Source organism: Typha angustifolia, chromosome 15, assembly GCF_048772165.1.
Source record: "Typha angustifolia cultivar Huaian chromosome 15, ASM4877216v1, whole genome shotgun sequence".
Classification (NCBI taxonomy): Eukaryota; Viridiplantae; Streptophyta; class Magnoliopsida; order Poales; family Typhaceae; genus Typha; species Typha angustifolia.
The window spans coordinates 20280130-20299020 of NC_133253.1; the positions used below are offsets into that span (position 1 = coordinate 20280130).

Consider the following 18891-nt stretch of genomic DNA (forward strand, 5'->3'; position numbering starts at 1 on the left):
AAGACGACGTCGAGGTGGATGATTATGTTATAGTTAATTTGTAATTTATTGCTAAATATAATATAATGTATGTATATATATATAAGAGTTTTATGAGTTAGTCAAGTAGCTAGACAAAGGGACAATCCCAATGGGATTGCACCAGCAGAATTTTCTGCTTGTCTTTCACTTTACGTTTGATATTTGGTTATCTCAAATAGTAATCTTCCCGTTCATTCCTGCGCACTGTTCCAGTACTTTTAGATTACGACACATTTAGATTCTGCGCAAGAATTTATAGTGGATTTTGTTTGTTTTCTATTGTTCAGAAAGCTAAAATTTGAGAGAAAACCACCAAATGCCATCTTTATATCTTCAACCACCTTCGTCCACCAGATTAAAACTGTTAAACTTCTGATGTTTCAACTCCTTCTAAAGATCCAAGCTAATTTAGTCAAGGAGCCATTCGAATTGGTAGCATTGCTACTTTTGAATTGACTTTTAATTTAGCTAGCTATCATTGTTATTATTAATGTTTTAATCTTAGGACCTCAGTTATCACATATTTATTCTTCAAAATGGAGCTGGTGCGGTAAAGGCTATTTGACAGGATCATGGAAGAATTATGACGAGCCCACTAAGAAATCAATCACTGGTTAAGTACTGGTCAAAATTTAATATTCATATAGTTTAAATTATTATAAAATAAAATTACAATACGACCTAATTTTGTAATTTTATATTTACATAAATGCCATTTTTACCCGAGCAACGGCATACCCTTTTGGGATTCAAACATCTCTTCTCAATCTATATAAAACTTTTTTCTCCCATGATGTAAATTTATTTTTTATCTTAAAAGGTCGGATTCAAATCTAATAAAGTTTAATATCTCTCCCAGAGTCTCAGTATTTAAAATAATATCTAAAATAAAGATAATCAGCACAAAATCTCCTTTTTTATACCCTTACGTCCATGTCATCATTTGTCCAACTGTACAAAAACAATGGAGGGCCCCCTTTTGTTTTAAACTTAGATTGGTTAAGAGCTGGCTCAAATGACAGCCCAAGCCCGTCATATGAAGGTTTGGCCCGTTGAGGCATCTATCCACATTCCACACTGATGAGGCATTCACTGGGATTGCACAAGCTCTTCAATTTGATTTTGATCCTAATTTATCTCAATCCGAATTCAAAGTAAACAATTGTACCTGATGTTATTTGTTCATCTAGGGACATTGATTCGGATTCTGTGCATGAAACAGATCATTAAGCTATCATAAAGTTGATTCTTGATTCCTATCTTTTGCCAGAAATTTCCGACCACCATCACCGAAAAGGGAAACTGCTGCTCAATTTATGATGTTTTAACTACTTCTAAAGGGTCCAAGATAATTTAATCAAAGAATCATTGCAATTGGTAAGAAGTAGGCATCAACTTATTAATAAATCTGCAATTTGAGCAGAGTCTTTTGATGTTCATACCACTGTTTATGTTCATCTTAATTAGGATTTAAGCTATCATATATTTTATCTACTCTAATGAGACCATTAATTAAACATATGGTTCCGAAAATAATGTACATTAATTAATGAGTGGGTTCTCTTACTCTCCTTTGCATCTGGCATGGAAGCATGAGAGACCATCTTCCTCCTCCTTGGCATGGCCATGGCCCCCATCGTCACGTATCTGCATGCCAGTACTTGTCATGACAGAGAGGACTCTTGAAATGCACATGCATCCGTCCCCATGTGACAAGGGCATGGAAGAATTAAGAGGAGCCCATTAGAACTCAATCCCCACGCAACACGTGGACATCAAGGACCATGCATCCAGGCAGGGTATGATGGCCACCCTCCTCCTCCACCTCTTCTTCTTCTTCTTCCTCTACTACTACTACTACTACTAGCTGCTGCTACTGCAATCATATGGTTGTCATTGTTATCTGAAACGAGTTAAAGATCTGGCAATGTGGGTCGTTGTAGACTTGTTTGGTGGCATGCGTGAGTTAGTGAAGACAACCAGGATTTGATATTACTGTTCATATCTAGAATGCTACTCTTTGGTGGGTGGTTGTCTTGAAATTGGCCCATTTGGGTGTTAGTTTATTTGAGCTTAGCCACCAATGATGAGCTGAATACAGTGGATTCCCATCTTTCCACGTAGGAAAAAGGAGAGATGGGGTTCCTATCAAAGAGTCTTGGAAGCATATGGTTAAGTGTGTAGACCGTGGTGTGCTCAAAGGCATCAGAGCCAAAGTGGAATCCAACTCCTCCCCAACCATAAGATCCCTTTACACCAAGTGGGTGCCTCCACCATATAATTAAAGAAGGAAAATATCATTGATAATGCTGAGATTCCACCACTCCCTCTTTTGAGGTGGGACTGACTGAGATCCAAGGTGGCTAATGGTGGTGGAGGTGTGATTCTACGTCTTAGAGTTGGCAGTGTTATACTGTCGGTCATTTTCTATAGCTTGGGATGTTAATCCAAACTAATGGCCACTGGTTTTGCCAATGTCCATTGGTTAATTACTCCAGAGAGTTTGGTTAAAGATATCCAGTCAAGATCGAGTACAGAGCACCCCATTATATTAATGGCTCTTTATTCTATTATATTAATTTTTTCCTCATGCACCCTATAATGGTTGCACTGCATTATTTATTTGAAAAGGATCCTTTCTTGCATTGGGTCTAGGAATTTTAGGACAGTCTCAATAGTATAAGCTACACTGAGGTTTTTTGGTTTTATCCCAGGGAGCAGAGAAGTACACTGTTTGGCTTCATTGGCGAAGATATTGTTACCAATTAGCTTGATGAATTGGATGGTAATATATTTCTTACAGAGAATCCCATCATATGGGTGGATAGAACTCGAATCTTTTCCTTGATCTGGCAGCAAAAGCATACTCTTTTACAACAACATATATAGCCTCCTGGCTTATTAGAGCTTAGATCTCATCTTAATCTAGTAGAGATTCCCTTATTCCTGAAATGGTCATCAGAACAGTTTGATCTACTTATAGCTCCTCAATCTTCTTTTGCATTAAAATGATGAGGCTGACCAAATTTAGGTTGCCTGTCGGAAAATGAGATCGTCTACAGATTTAAATAAAAAGGACATAGTATCAGGCTTTTTCATCTTACAAGGGACCCTATTTGTCTTTCATTCTTAAATTTGTTTCCGTTTCCTTTCTTTCCTCTATTAAATACTTGGTCTGGCATTCTTCAGTGCTCCTGCGAGTGGGCTTATGGGAAGGATGTTGTGGTTGGTAGATATGAATGTGATGAACGAACTAGATAGAGATGACAAAGTAGTACTCGGTTGAGAGTAATGTAGTTGGTGGATCTTTGTTGTATTCCTAGTACCAGTTGAAACTAGCAAAGGTAAAAATGTTTTGCCTCAAGGATGAACATGCATGAGAAAAATATAAAATAAAATAAATAAATAAATAATCAAAACTTTACTCAATGCTTTAATCCAAGAGGAATATCCTGTTGTTAATAAAGATGTGTATCCGTACGATTAAAGAAGGGGGGAATTTGCAATTGGTTGATGGCAAGCCTGATCTATATGATTGGGGCCGAAGTCCCTTTAGAGTAACTGCTAATTCTTCCCAAAGTGAAGGACCACTTGTAGGTTGTAGGGAATAGCTACTATCATAATTCACAAATGATTGGCCCCAACTTCCTTGCCCACCAATGATATAAGCTCTTTCACATGAAAAATCCTGACATTCATAGGTCACAAGCTATTGCTCAATAAAGCATCCAGCCATGAACTTGAGAGCTCGAGATTAAAAGTATATGGATGATTCTTGTCATGGGATCGACAATTGAGCATAAGATTTCCCCACTGCCATAGTCTTTATAAAGACGAACACTATAGATCCAGAGGGCAATAAGTGCTCGAGTAAATAATTACAGAGATGATGCAGCAGCTGCCATCATGCATCTGGCTGGGTTTAGTGGTAACAGTTGTTTAAATATTAAATGCCCAATGTACTTAAGTGTTTTCACTCGCCAATAACCCACGCGTAGAGCACTAGATAATATCCAAAGGAAAGCAAATAATTACTATTAATTTCTTCTTCTTTTTACATAGAGCTAATTACAAGAGTTTTAGCTTCTTGCATGTGTAAGGGGGCAAGAGAACTTTTCTTCTTCTCTTTCTTTTCGCATGCTCTCTTGCCCAAGAGAAAAAAAAATAGAGCCGAGAAGGGTAGCAAGTAATAGAGTAAAGGAGAGTACAAAAAGGCTCTGATCTTTTTGGATATTTTTCTTTCCCCTTCTTCTATATATCTATAAATAAAGGGAGTACATAACTCCTACTAGTCTAGTTTTAAGTCCATCCAAAAGCACCACATATGAACATTGACGATGGTGGTGGGAGAACCTATCATAATCCTATTTACACTCTTGGGCGAGCATTTGAGGACAGTCGCTTCCACTCCACCAGGCGAAGTAAGAAGTCCATTACCTATAAAGACCAATATTCAAAGAATCAAATTTAGCAACTTGGGCAATATCTTTAGAGACAAATGGATGCTAAGAGTACATGAGGGTTGCCATCGAGTGGCCCAACGAAGTGAAAATAATGGCCACTTATACTTGCCTCAGCTGGCTCTCTGAGAGAATAAGAGGCATTAGTCTCCTTCGGGTACTTGGAAACTAGAATTCCAAAGCCTTGTCCTCTTTGACGAAGTACCTAATAACAAGTAAGATATGTTAACTTTTTTTTTTAAAAAAAAAAGTAAGATAAGTTTTTTTTTTTTTTTTTTGGATTTGAAAAGTAAGATATGTTAAAAGAGCAGTTAATAACACCATATTAACTAATCAAGATAACTAAAATAGCAACATAGTGGCCATATATTAAATACCTTGAAGGCGTCCTCGTCAGTGCGATCGTCGCCAATGTACACAGGCAAAACGTCATCGCAGTTGGCAAATCCTACACAAATATTAACGAATTTAGAGCTTAACTTTTAAGGGGTTTTGCCTTTATTATGAAGAAGCAAAGTACATTGAATGAAAAGGATGTGAAATGATACAAGTTTTTTGGTGGTGCCCATCTTACCAAGTGACTCCAACAAGAACTCTAACGCCTTCCCCTTGTCCCAGTTAATAACAGGGCGAACCTCTAGTACCTAGTGGTCCAAAAAAACAAATAGTTAGCCCAAGTCAAATTCAAGTTGGAGATTACAAAAGAGGAGAGGTTTGCAATAGGCTGTAGGTAAGACTAAGACAAAAGTCACACCTTTCTTCCTTGAGTAAGTCGTAACTTGGGGTACTCCTTCAGCACTGACTTTACTTGATCAGCCAAGTTACTCCATCTCTGCGCACAAATTTGGTTGAAAAGCATGTGAGTTAAATAATCCAAAGAAAGATTTTTATTCTTTTTTACCAATAACGGCAAAAAATAGGAAGTTGGTGCTCAAATATAAAACGGCATCCACCTTTTCATCCACGCATCTGAAGTGGACAGATACACAGAACTTGTTGTTCTCCACTTTGGCTCCAGGTGTAGTTTTGGTCTTCTCCAACAAAATTTCATAAACCTGACGAAACAAAACAATGCACGAAGAACTGTTGTTGTTATTGTCATGGATACATCATGCACTATTGGCTGTAAGCGACAAGAGGAAAGAGAAGAGAAACCAGCCTCATCTATCATGGGGAGGAATTCACTAGCTGGTTGGAAGTGAACGGCTCTGGTCTGAACACAAGAATGGGAGAAAGAGATGAGAAATCTTTCGAGGATGGAGGTAATGGGCTAGCTATTTGTTATATGTTCTGTGAGAAGGAATTAAGAAGACTACCCACCTTAGCTTTTGTCGACTTAGGGCCTCTTACGGGGCCTCTGATGTCCATTCCATGGCTCCCGGCGTAGTACAACTCTGCTAGTCTCACGAAGTTATACACCTAAAACAAAAGCCAAGAGATTTGAGTTAAGAGGAAACTATACAAGATTAGAAGAGAAAGGAAGAAAAAAACCAAGCCCTTGGACATGGTGATTTCAATGGTAATGTACCTTGTCCCTGCACCTTCCGCTGACGATAGCAGTGGGGAAGTACCTGGCAACGTTTCTTACTGCTGCCCTCATCTAATGATTTATGGAACAAGAAGAACTCAAAAATGTCAAAATCACATCTTTATCGCCACAGTGTCATCAGAAGATACAATTAATAAAGAAACAGAGTAAAACAGAGCAATATCGAAAGAGGAACTCACCGTATCGGACATGAAGGCAGAGTCCGGATCATCCACTATAGGAGAAAGCGTTCCATCGTAGTCTAAGAACATAGCAATCTGCTTGCCCCCCGACGCAGCAACGATCTGCTCAAACATGCTCAGAGCCGAAGGATGCCGCACCTGCACCGACCCAACTCAATCCACCACCATTAGATCCCAAACCAACGAAAGCCAAGTCGAAAAACAAAATCCGATTCCGAAGAGGAAAACAATGCTCACCAGCCAAGATTCGTGCTCGTTGTCGACGAACGCATCATTGGCCGCCAAAGCCGCCGCTGCCTTGGCGTGGGTCGGCGACGAGGCCTTCATGGAGTCGACCCAAGCGTTGATCCTTCCGCTGCCGAGCTCCAGGCGTGTCAGGTATTTCTTCCTTATCGCCATATCACTTCCTCCTCCTCCGCGAGGCGGAGGGTACGGGAAGAGATGCGAGGAGTTGGGCACGGCCGCCACCGCCAGGCCCATCTCCGAGACCACCACATTCTGCTTCGTCATGTTCCAATGGCAAGAGGCAAGAGGCGAGAGAGAGAGAGAGCGAGCGAGCGAGAGAGAGAGACACAGAGAGAGAGAGAGAGAGAGAGAGAGAGAGAGAGAGAGAGAGAGAAAAGATCTTTCGAATGGATTGGAGTATCTGAGAGCGGTTAACGAGAGAGCGGTGGGGAAATAGGGAAGGGGGAGAGGGCATTATTTATAGGTGGGAGGAGACAAAGAGGACCGGGGCCCACGCGGAGGAGAGGGGAGCAGTGGGTCCTCACGTGGGTCCACGTGAGGCCCTACCAATGGTGAGCGTTACCTCCTGGAGTTGTATCCTACCCCTCTACGTCGCGCGAGCCGCAGGAGGAGCCAGCTGGCAAAAAACTGCACGTGCTCGACGTTGTGCCCGCTGGGGTCCCACTGGCGTGGAAGGAAGGGGGCGGCCTCGCGCGTTCGGAGCACGTAGGCGCCACCCACGGATTCGTTACTCTACTTTTTCCGACGCTGCTAAATTGTTTCTCAAGTCCGCGGTCACTGGCTTTTGGCACGCAACCCATATCTGAGAAATAAGAATTTTATAATACGCATAAAAGTCGTATCCACAGGCTATACTATACTATATTAGATACGCCGGATTGCAAACTTTGGTAAGCATAAAGCAGCACCTCCATCCTGCTCGGGGAGCAAACTTGGACTTATTTTGTGTCGGTCTCCAAACATAAGCAACTTGGTTGCACGTTGTGTATATCCAACAGTCCTTATCGATTCACAGTGCAAGTGGTGGAAATAATATATGGGCGGATCCTACGAAAATTGCATGTGGCATGCATCGTTGCTTCCTACGTTGCAGTTTATTTGTGAGATATATATATCGTATTTTAGCTTGACAAGGAAGCAAGTACATTAACGAAAATGAGTTTTTAGGTGTAAGTTAATTAACGGTGGAGTGGTCGTAGGACCTTGAGTGACACAAAAACCAATAGAGAGTTTTTTTTTTTATGTCATCTCTCTCAAACTGTACAGTTCATTCATATTCGGTGAGTGCATCATAAACGAGTTTGAGAGCTTTCTTAATTAATTAAGGTGTCCTTGCGCTATTGATCACGTGTTATGTCTGGCTACGTAAACATGACTAGACACCAGTGGAGCGAGGACTACTACTACCTCTGCTAACAGTGCGTATAATGCGTGCCGCTAATCGAAAGCTACGTGAAAGGCCTCAGTGGAATTGATGTCACTAGTAGCGTTAAATACACTTCTGTGTACATAAACCGACCAAGTTAAGGCAGTCATATGGATGTCAGGTGGAAATGTGAGCGATGTCAGTGTGAAGGCGGGCATTCTCTTGCATGTCTCGGACAATGTCAGGCAATGTTGGTTGTATAAATGGTGACACATTGCCGAGTGACGACCCATACGCTTACCCATAATTAATAAAGAATATTATAATCCTGGAGTCTGCATGCCAAGGGTCTAGAAAATTCTGTCTACTAATACGAGGGGGGTAATTGCAAGATAGAATAAAGCCATACTATATCTGGTCTCAACTTCCGTGCTTTGATGTCTGCGGTCTTAAAAGCCGGGCGGTGGTGCGAGGAACGGAGACTAAACGTCTCGGTGTCATGTGGGCTTCTAACTTCTCACAGAACAAACTCGCATTTGTGGAGCCACCTGTCCAAAAGCGAGTACGTTTTGGATTTTCCGGAGCCATACTGCTCTCCTCCACATGGAAAACCTTTCTTTCTCTTGGCTTGGCCTCGTGGGGGAACCAACCGACTCCCACTCCAAGTCATCCATCCATCTCCTGCTCTCTCTCCACTTCCCAACTCTTGTTGTCTTCGAGCTCGTTTGTGTTGTCTTATAACGTAAAAGATGGGTAGAGGAGACAGTTCAACTTTATGGAGGTGGATCAAACCCATCCACTTCCCACCTAGACTCTATAATCCACCGTACAAATTGGAAAGACCTTAGCTTGCTCCATCTCTATGACCGACCATTTACTATATATTGTTTACTTGTTGCTTTGTGCACTGCCATCTAACTGACTACCTATGGCTACCCAACTACTTCTACTGCTATCCGCAGCTAATGCTCCTGGAGTGCTAAACCATAGGAACGAATTATACGATACAAATGTGTGTGTGTGTGTGTGTGTGTGTGTGTGTGTGTGTGTGTGTGTACATATATATATCCAAAGTAGATGCGTGTATGTTTTCTAGCTACTTGAATATATATGTTGCTAAATTATTATTGCCAAGTTACAGAGTTTGTGATAGGAAATTGTGCAGACACTACTTAGTGTTAAAAAAACTCGAAGCAACTGTTGACTTGTTGTTAGGTGTTATATCTCAATTATGAGCTCATTTAAGTCCCAAGCTCGTCCAATTATTCTAATCTTTGACGGTAATAATGTAATATTCCACGTACTCTCTGACACACCCCCAATAAGAAAGAGACAACGATCAAATCAATATCATAAGTCAAGTGTCTTTCCTAATAGCCACATGAATGTACTAGCTTATAATAAGCTAACATAAGCTTGAGTAGGTTTCCGGTAATTTATATTACTTTGACAAACCAAAATAACTTGTCGGCTATATATATATATAAATATAAATATATATATTCATAGTTATGTTTGTTATGATACCAGAAGTGGCCTTTGGATCTAAAACTATGGGTCATCGAGTCATTGGTTCTTCTTAAAAGAAACAGAGATTAGAATCGTTTAAAATAAATAAATAAATAAATAAACAAGCACGTGAGATTCGGAGAATACTACCTTCCTCGCCATCATGCACAGAGCCACGTGTTTACAGCCACGTAGTTTAACGTTGCTTTTTTATAACGTAATCTAGAGTGTTTTTTTTGTCACTAAAAACGCCATTATTCTTTTAGTTAGTCAAATCGGATGGTTTTATAGAATGTAACTGCAGTAGTTAGCGAACAAAATAAGTGAGACCAACCGTCTATTACGGCTCGATTAACGAGTCAACTTTTCAGTCCGTGGCTGCCGTTTCCAGAGCTCCTCGGGATCATCTAAGAACTCGATAGTGGCCTACTTGTCGCCGTGTCAACCGATGCCCAAAACCCTCTGTCGAACCTTAACCTGTTCCTGCGGTTCAACGTACTGTTAAATTACACGTTATTCTAATCTCGTTTCTCTTCGATCAGGATTTCTTTTAGGATTGGAATTAGGTAGGAATAGTCAAAGGCCACTTTTTTTTTTCCTTTATATTTGTTTGTTAATATATATATATATATTATCACAATGTTCTAAGGTTCTTTCCACATGTCACAAACAAGCGTATGCAGTATGCAGTAAACCAGCATTTATGCTTTCAGTGCTGAACGATATATATACTCAGAATCTTTATTTAACGGATGTCAAAATGTGATGCCATCTTTGTCTTAACGAACGTTGAGAATTTTAAGTAGCAAGTTGCCAAGTTGAATGAGTATTAAAATTATCTTCATTTAATTGGTTTGGCTATTTACGTCCCATGATATATATTTATCTATCCACGATTCTTATTTCTAAGGTCTTTAAGTTTAGGAGTTGAACAAAGTAAATCTCAGATTATTAGTCATCTAGTTATTATTTTAACAGCGAGCATCACCTTCCATACGTAAGAGGTGAGAGATGCATGAAACGAATGGATTCTGGTAACGAAAAGCTTAGTACAATGTGGCGATAAGATGCACTTTTTTGTCACTGCCAAGCAAGTTAGCGATATGTATAAAGTAACACTAGTATCTTATTATATTATAGACATTGGCATAGGAGAAAGTATAAGGTTAGACGATGTGGAATCACAAAATTAGTTGAGGATAGAAACATTCATGGTTCGTCAAAGAATAATAATAATAATAATAATTACAGAAAATTAGAGCTTATTATTAGTCGTCAGTTGGGGGGCCCTACCAATGCATGCATGCTTCAACGAAATGGAGTTTATGATCGATGGCCATGTCCATGGACCACCATATGATGGCCCACCTAATCCCAACAGCTTCTTTTTTTATCTCAAGTGGCAGTTAAATAAGCAAAAGTTGAGCACCAAAAAGAAAAGCTAGGGCTTATCTTTCTAGCTAATATCCCCTGCATCAAATCAGATTTGGAATGCATAAGATCAAATCCTTTATTTCCTTTACTTCGTTATCTTGTAGACATGCCGGGATTTGTAGCTAGGCATCAATCATATGTATCAACATCTCAAGTTTCCTACTTTCTCGATGCTTTGGTTACTGTGTTTGATAGGATTTGAGGTAGCCCAGAAGCTTATCTCAACTAAAATAACAGTAGGAGATGAGAGTCTATTCGGTTGGTTGCTGAATAAGTCCCACTTGCAAACTAAGAGATATCTAACTTGCCAGATTACTATTCATCAGATAATACCCACATCCACATCTCTTTGTTCCTCTTTTTTTTTTTTTTAATATAAGAACCCAATTAAATGGTTGGATTATTGAAGTGGAGAATTGATTTGGTGCTCTAACGAGTCACCATATTTTAAATATACTATATAAAACTAGCTTATATCCTATATCCCTTGTTCTTGTTCTAATTGTAGTGTTAAGACGTGAGACGCTCATAAGAGCTAGAAATTAATATACACTAGAGCCAAACATACCTAAAGCTAGTGTCCTAGACCATGTCATTAGATTCTTAACAGAAGCATTTAAACCTTCCTAGAGTAGTCTCATCACCTGACCATTTGGGAGGACATTGAATTCAACCCCCACGAGTGACACATATATGCTTGGTTCTCGCATCCAAGTGTACCTTTTAATTTATCAGAGAATATTCCAATACACTAATCTAAATCTTAACAAACTAATCACAAACCCTAGCTAGCTACTTCTTGTAAGTTTCTCATACTTTTTGCTTCCGATCCCTTTCCTCTTGCTGCAGTAGTAGCTAGTTGGGATCTTAGCTGATGACTCAAAGCCATCACGAGGATCGAATACGATAAAACGAGCTAAGGGTCGGCTGCACTTTATTCCATATTCCATTTCGGAAAGCTCGAATTTCTTTTTTTCTTTTTCCTTTTTTCTTTTTTAAAACAATTTCGGCTGGATTGAGATCTTGATAAGCATTCCATAATCTTTGAGACTTGTCATGAAACTTCCTCCTATGAATGGAATCAACTCTAATAATTGACACTTTTATGTGGCGAGTTAGATCCTTAAAAGCGTGATAATCGTGATATTAAAAAATAAAATTAATAAAAAAAGTACCCTTAATTAACGTCTGGAAAGGTGCACGAGAGCCATTGGCCGGGGTTGCTTGATGCTTAGGTTTAGAATCTTAATGGCCATGCATGTCACGTGCTCGTGCATGCACGAGATCATCATATGGTCGTAGTCGAATATTCTCGTCCTTGTCTCATTAGCTTCGCGTCGTCAGTGTCTACTTCTTCTTTCGGACTGGGGGGTGGTTCAGAAGGCACCACGTTTGAACCATATTTCTACGTGTGTTCTAATAATTAAAATCTTAGGCTAGTTTATGACCGGGTTAATTTATACTACATCGATAATTATTAATTCGTTCTTCCTCACGTTTAGGCCGCGCTGCAATCTCGTTGGCTACTCCACTTTAATTTGTGGAGTGATTAATTAAGTAAGTAATTAATTAATTAATGTCCAGCCAGAGTTAATGCAACCACAGACTTGCTTCAGAATACTATTAATGCGCAGCATGCAGCAAAGTTTAGTAACCGATTTCGATGCAACTAAAAATTACTACGAGATTCTCGATATGGTTGATGCCACTTTCTAACAGGTGAACTTGTTAATTTATGCATTTGAAATTAATGATCAACTTATTTATAATCTCGTGGAATACGAAGTTGGGCTTAACGATATGTACCAATCATATTAGGATTATTTAGAAAAGCCTCAGCTTATGGTTCTGAATCAATCTAAGCAATGCAGTTAAATTGGACTATTGATTTGTTTGATGGGATTTTGATACTTTAATTGAGGTAGTGGATCACAGCTCTTGCTGGGCTTAGATTTGCAATATAGTATGACTTCTGAGTAAATTTGTAGCCCGTTAGTCGTTTGAAGGCTGAAAATATTGAATACAAACACATTCATTTATTGAATAAGTTATATAATTTAAATAATTTACCGTATGGCATAAATTATTTAAATTTATATAAACCGTTCAGGTTATAAGTCGTTAAGGACCATTATATTATAAACAAATTATTTTACTGTAAATAGGTTAACAAGCCAAGTTATGAACGGATTAAATATGTTGAGATAATTATTTAATAATTGAGTTAAACATGTTGACTAGTAAAGTTTGCAATCTAAATATTAAACTTAATTTTTTCTTTAAAATTGGATTACCGTGTTGGATTATGGAGTGAGTGAGGGCCAACTTTTGCCAATTTTTAATAATATGTTTGTAATAGTTGCTAATTATCAAAATTTTCACTAATTAAATTAGTTCAAGAGTAAGTATTTGGGCTGGGCACCAATTTTAGGCTTTCTAGTCAGCGTTGGGCAAAGCCCACAAATCATGGATTGAGATCCATCGTAGGCCAACCCTGTGTGAGGGTTGGTCAAATGGTGCCGTTAGATGCATGCCAAAGCATTTAATTATTTCGATCACATCTGCTCAATCGTCAAAATAGCATTTAATTATTTTGATCACAGCTGCTCAACCGTCAAATGTAGCATTTTAATTATTTCGATCATATCCACTCAAATTTTATATGATCAAAGTCGTCAAATATTTGTGATCAATACATTAACAATACGACGTGCTCACAAATTATGGGCAGCCCAAACATATATTAATACTTTGGAAGAAGCAAAGTTATCCAAGTAAGTGGAAGGTATTGTTTATAGATGACCTAAGCTTAATACTTAGGACAAACCTAATACTATGTAAACCCAATCAATCAAAGTTTGGTCTAAGCTCAAAATAAAAGTAATTTTGTTTTATACGTTTGAGAGTTAAGCCAGCACACAGATTAAGCTAAACATGATTATAGGTTAGTTAGTACCAATAAAGTGAGAAGCTTACCTGTCAAATTTAAAGATTTGGCAGGAAAACGCAAAGAACAAACAAAGAGGAAAGAAAAAGAAATAAAAAGAAGAAGAAGAAGAAGAAGAAGAAGAAGATGGTAGTGGACAAAATGATAGTGTACCAAAGGCTGATGCAAGAATGACAATGACCCCAGAAGCCACTTTCTTCCTCTCCCTTGTCCAGGAATATGTTCTTCCAAATGTGAAAGGCATCACATGCCAATGACTTTGTCTCCCTTCTTCTTCTTCTACTTTTATTTCACCCACTCCTCCAAGATTCATATCTCACACGCTTTTCCTAGCAATTAAATTGCGTGCTCCAGTGAAACATCAAACCAAGGAATAGAAACCCAGGCACTATTTTAACGAGAGATCGATTTTATGTGAGGATTTCTTTTGAAAGGAAGGTGTGTGAAGAAGGGAGGATGAGAACAAAAGAGATGAGCCCTGGGGTTGGTTTTGGGGGGTTCCACCTTTTGCCTTATCATTTTGCCAAGTGGGATGATGAGCAATAAAAGAAGCACATAGTGGGAAGAACATGGGGCCTGACAGATAAGCCTGCAGGGATTCCAGATGCTTCTTCCCATATTGGGGTCCATTTCTTATCCCTTTTGAGTGTAATTCAAGCCTCTTCAAGTCAAACCTCTCACTTCATTGTTTGCACTCCACTTGTTATACAAGCCTTTGCATTAATAAGAACATTATAGAGCAAATTTTTAAGTTTAAGGTTTAGATATTTTTGGCCCCTGAGAATGAGATTGCCAAGTTTGTGATGATGGTAGGAGCCAACAATTCGTTTCTACAGAAAACTACATGGTGATGAGTGACTAGCAACTCATCTGAAAGAGGGTTATTATAGCTTTTGAGTTCAAGATACAAATTTTAGCATGCCAATTGTTTAGATTTATGAGCATAAGGAGCAGTCGTGCGAGAGGTGCAAAATCTACTTGGCTTGTCTTCTCAATTTCCTAGAGACCCTAAAATAGAGTAATTGGAAATAAGATGAGTTGAATTAGCTCCTCATCAAACCAAACAATAAAAACATGCACCATAAAGAATAGTACTCATAACAGAATAGATCACATAATTACATAGCTTAAAGGACACTTACAATTACACCAAAAACATAACAATATTTCCTAGTTACATAACTCACTGGTGATGCTAAGAAAAAATGAGCAGCATACCAGGAGGAGAGATGAGATAATTAATAAGGAAGACATACACTGAAGACACTAACAACAGATTTCCCACCCTTCTACCTAAGACCTCTTACAATAGCTGAGCGAAATGTCTAAAATCCCACTTGCACTCGCCACTGGAGTAATAATAATACCTAAACATAATAACAACACAAACACAAACTATTTTATATATACTAATCTACGAGAGAATCGAATCCCAGTCGATCTCCCAAGATGGATACTTGCGCAGCACAAAGCTCTCGGATTCATCCCACGGCACCTCACTGAAGTCCAGATTCTGCATCTCCGACGCCGGGGACGACCCCGACGACGAGTCCTCGCCCTCGGAGGAGATCTCAGACTCGGGCAAGGGTTCGCCGCCGGAGGGGGCGGGGTCGGCGGCCTTCTTGGAGGAGGAATTGGGAAGTGCGGCCGTCCCCTGTTTCGACGAATTGGCCAAGCTCTGGCAAATGGCTTGGAGCTTCGCGTCCACAGAGGAGGGCAGAGGACCGGCGCCGACGTTACTGTGCCGAAGGTTTGGGAAGTTGAGCCGCGCGAAGTCGCCGCGGAGCTTGAATGCGGCCTGGTCGTAGGCCAGCGCGGCCTCCTCGGCGGTGTCGAAGGTACCGAGCCAGAGGCGCGTCCGGTTCTTGGGCAGGCGGATCTCGGCGACCCACTTGCCCCAGTGGCGCTGCCGGACGCCGCGATAGAGCTTCGTCGGCTTCGGCGGCGCCGGAGTTGCCGCCGGCGAAGCGGCGTGCTTCATCGCCTGCGGCCTCGGGCCGAGGAAGCGGTGGTGTGGTTGGTTCTGTAACTGCCTAAGGCTCTGCTGCTGCTGCTGCTGGAAATGGAATTGATATTGGATTTGCTGGATTTGAGCAGGACTCAGATGGGTGAGCCCAATTGGGTTCAGGTGATCCAAGGGAAGGAAACCATGGGGGACCATGTTGGTAGTAGTGGATGTGGAGGGGGAGGAATAGTCCAAGATGGCATTTTGATGAGTGAAGGATGGAGTATAGGTGGAGGACGAGGAGGAGAGGGGGTAAGAGTAAGAAGAAGAGGAGGGAGAAGGAGAAGAGAAAGATGGGTTGGTCTCAAGAGTGGTGATTTGAGAAGAAGGGGAAGGTGAGGAAGGTGAAGCATCTTTTATAAAAGGTTCAAGTGCTTTCATGAGCTCCTCACTGAAGGGATCCGGAGAGAATACTGACCGGCTATTATACATATCTATAGCTGCAGCCATGTAATCTTATAGAGTGCAGAGAAGGAGTAGAAGAAAGATCCAAAAGGAGAGTTTTTTTTTTTTTGTTATTTTTTTTTTCTTAAAGAGAAAAATAGTGGAAGAGTGTTAATACCCACTTGGTTCCCAAACAAAACAAGAGAAGAGCAAATGGGTAAGCTAAGAGAAGGAAAAGAAAATCTAAAGAAAGAGGTTTGATTTAAAAGATGGCCTCTTTGGATCTACCAAGAAGAAGCTACAAGCAACCTAAAGGGTATTGAAAAACAACCCTCTTGGCTGATTAAAGTCTAAGAAATAGAGGATAATTAATGGTTTAAGAAGATTAAAAACCCAGAAGAGAAAAAAAAGGGCTCTGGATCTCTGTTCTACAATCTTTGGTTCCCTTACAAATTTTCTTTTAAAAAAACTTATTTTAAGACTTCCTTTTTTTTGCTCTAATAAACCCAAAAAAGGACCTCCAAAACCAAGTTTTTCTTTTCCTTCCAACAGAGACAAAGATTGCAGAGAAGGATTCAGAGAAGAGGACACGAGAGGAGAGTCTTAAGAGACCAGAGAACAATACCTTTAACTTGCTTCGAAGGGATCACTCAGCCTCACCGAAATGGAGGGTGATGGGTGGCTTAAGCTTTGAGGGTGGAGGTTGCTCTCTGGAGAAGAAGTAGAGCACTAATGGGGTGTTTATATAACGCCGTGGCCCTCCATTTTACTTCTTTAATCCCATGATTATATTAACTTAATTATCCTCTTAGTTAACACGCGAAGTCCCCTTCCTGAAATCGTCATCTTAATAAACCACCAAGCCAATCAGAGAGCTCCTACCAATCACGGACGAACGCGTGTTCTTAGTTCATAGGCAGCTGTCCTGAAAGCTACTGGCTGGTGTCAGTTTCAGGACACGCGTCGCCATAGTACTGGGTGCTCGATATGTTGACCACATTTGGTGAACTGCTCTCTCTCTCTCTCTCTCTCTCTTAGCTCCTGGGCCTCCTACTCCTTTCAAATATTTCTTAAGGTAATTAAAGTGGTAATTAGATAGTAGGGAAGATAATGGTAAAGACTTAAGAGTGAGGTAAGGTGTGCGGGTGTGAGGACGAGGGCTCGCGGATTGCGGCGCGTGCGAAGCCTTGGATTCTACGGAAGCATACACTAAATGCCAAAATCTTTCTTCCACTTTCCACGCCTGCATCTATTCTACCAAAGACTTAACCCTAACCCTAAACCCTAACCTCGAGTCCCTACTCTTATTTTAATCGCATCATTCGAAGGTTACACAGTTACAACATGTATTACGCCGTTAATCTACTGCTTACTATAAAACACTGCGATCCGCTCTAAACTTTAACGTCGGTACCCTAACCCGAGTTAGGTTCATGGAGAAGGACCCAAATCCAACTCCTCAGACTTCTAATCGAAGCCTAGTTGGTCAAAAAGGTGTGGGTCCCAAAATGATCTCTTCCCTCTCAAGCAACCATTTTCCCTTTCTTTGTTGCCAAAGCCGTCGGATACGTAACACCTCTCCAGACGACAAAAGGCCACCACTCCGTTTATCTAAATATCATTTGCTAAAGATACGATACATCTAACCATTTAATTATATATATATATATATATATAAAAGCTAATTAAAATAAATAAGTTTAAAACCTCTATAAATCTATGTATGTATATCTATCTGCGGTATTAGGAGTTGCACGGAATTGTGGTGTATATAATAACAACAGATTATCTAATACGATTAGTCTTGTAATCTAAGATTAGAGGGTTAGGTTAAAAATTAACGTTAAAGTGGTTGTTGTTGGTACTTGGTAGTTGCGTAACATTTATTATTGTTTGTAGGTTGGGTGGAATCTGGGACGCGTTCAGACGCGTGATGGTGTAACATAACAGGCTGAGGAGTGTACTATAAACCGCGTGGGACTGAGAAAAGCAACAGAGAAGCACATGGGTGCTGTCTCTGGTTGCCTCTGTTAATGGAAATGTGAATTGAAACTTTATGATGGGTTTGAATTCTATTGTGTCCGGCCAATGAATGCCCACGTACTCAAGTCGCTAAGTTGAGCTACAATTGCATATGGCCTGTTCATATCGTGTTGGATGAGGTGCATGCATTTGAGATCTGACTATTCGTTGCGTGGTTAGTTGATGGCTGAGTAGATATCTTCAAAGAATGAGAGCTTGCTGACGATCCTTGAGACAGGGACCTTCATCTCTGCTCAAGAATCAAGATTGCTGCGCTTCTTTTCCATAACTACGTCCTTTGTGAAATTATCTATTCTCTTCTCTCTCTCTCTCTCTTTTTTTTATTTAAAACAAATTCTTCTTCTTATAAGTAGAATCAGGTTAGATGAATACCATCTAGATTTGAGCTGTGAGATAATTTAATCTCACGAGTTAGTGTTCACTTATTAAAGAACTAGCAGGTGATGGATGATATCTCCGAGGATGGGAGTTCCGAAGCTCTTTGCTTTGGGAATGAACGATGCATTTCTAGCCCAATTATTCTACGAAGCTCCTATCGGTCAAGAAAGGAGGGGGGGAAAAGAAGGAGATGAAAACCGCATAAATGTCCGATTCGATAGTAAGATGGGACAAATAAAATTTTGGAGGTCATGTAGAAAATTAAACACGTATCTCATATGTGCACCTCTTGCTCTCTTGAATGGAAAAAAATATCACGGAACTCGGCCATCAGCATCTGATGCGACTCATGAGCGAAAATTATGCA

General features: G+C 40.1%; 2 protein-coding genes across 2 annotated transcripts; both read right to left on the bottom strand.

Moving 5' to 3' along the window:
• Positions 1 to 4033: 4033 nt before the first annotated feature.
• LOC140778078 (probable trehalose-phosphate phosphatase 6) lies at positions 4034 to 6872 on the bottom strand. Its single transcript, XM_073122611.1, has 11 exons — positions 6450 to 6872; positions 6210 to 6350; positions 6010 to 6081; positions 5802 to 5900; positions 5641 to 5694; positions 5435 to 5536; positions 5236 to 5313; positions 5056 to 5125; positions 4859 to 4929; positions 4594 to 4686; positions 4034 to 4458 (listed from the first exon to the last, which is right to left on the bottom strand). Exons 1-11 carry the CDS (start codon positions 6720 to 6722, stop codon positions 4390 to 4392), a joined length of 1122 nt encoding a protein of 373 aa, XP_072978712.1. The 5' UTR covers positions 6723 to 6872; the 3' UTR covers positions 4034 to 4389.
• A 7917-nt stretch (positions 6873 to 14789) lies between these two features.
• Positions 14790 to 16827, bottom strand: LOC140777446 (ethylene-responsive transcription factor RAP2-13-like). The gene has a single exon (XM_073121568.1). It carries the CDS (start codon positions 16167 to 16169, stop codon positions 15129 to 15131), a length of 1041 nt encoding a protein of 346 aa, XP_072977669.1. The 5' UTR covers positions 16170 to 16827; the 3' UTR covers positions 14790 to 15128.
• Between the last annotated feature and the right edge of the window lie 2064 nt (positions 16828 to 18891).

Bases quoted from the DNA above. Each gene is read 5' to 3' on its own strand.
- LOC140778078 (XM_073122611.1), bottom strand. From the start codon at position 6,722: ATGACGAAGCAGAATGTGGTGGTCTCGGAGATGGGCCTGGCGGTGGCG. The intron at 5,126-5,235 runs GTGTGACTTTTG...TTGGACCACTAG, and splicing joins GACTTACTCAAGGAAGAAAG to GTACTAGAGGTTCGCCCTGT. The intron at 4,930-5,055 runs GTAAGATGGGCA...ATATTTGTGTAG, and splicing joins GTTCTTGTTGGAGTCACTTG to GATTTGCCAACTGCGATGAC.
- LOC140777446 (XM_073121568.1), bottom strand. From the start codon at position 16,169: ATGGCTGCAGCTATAGATATGTATAATAGCCGGTCAGTATTCTCTCCG.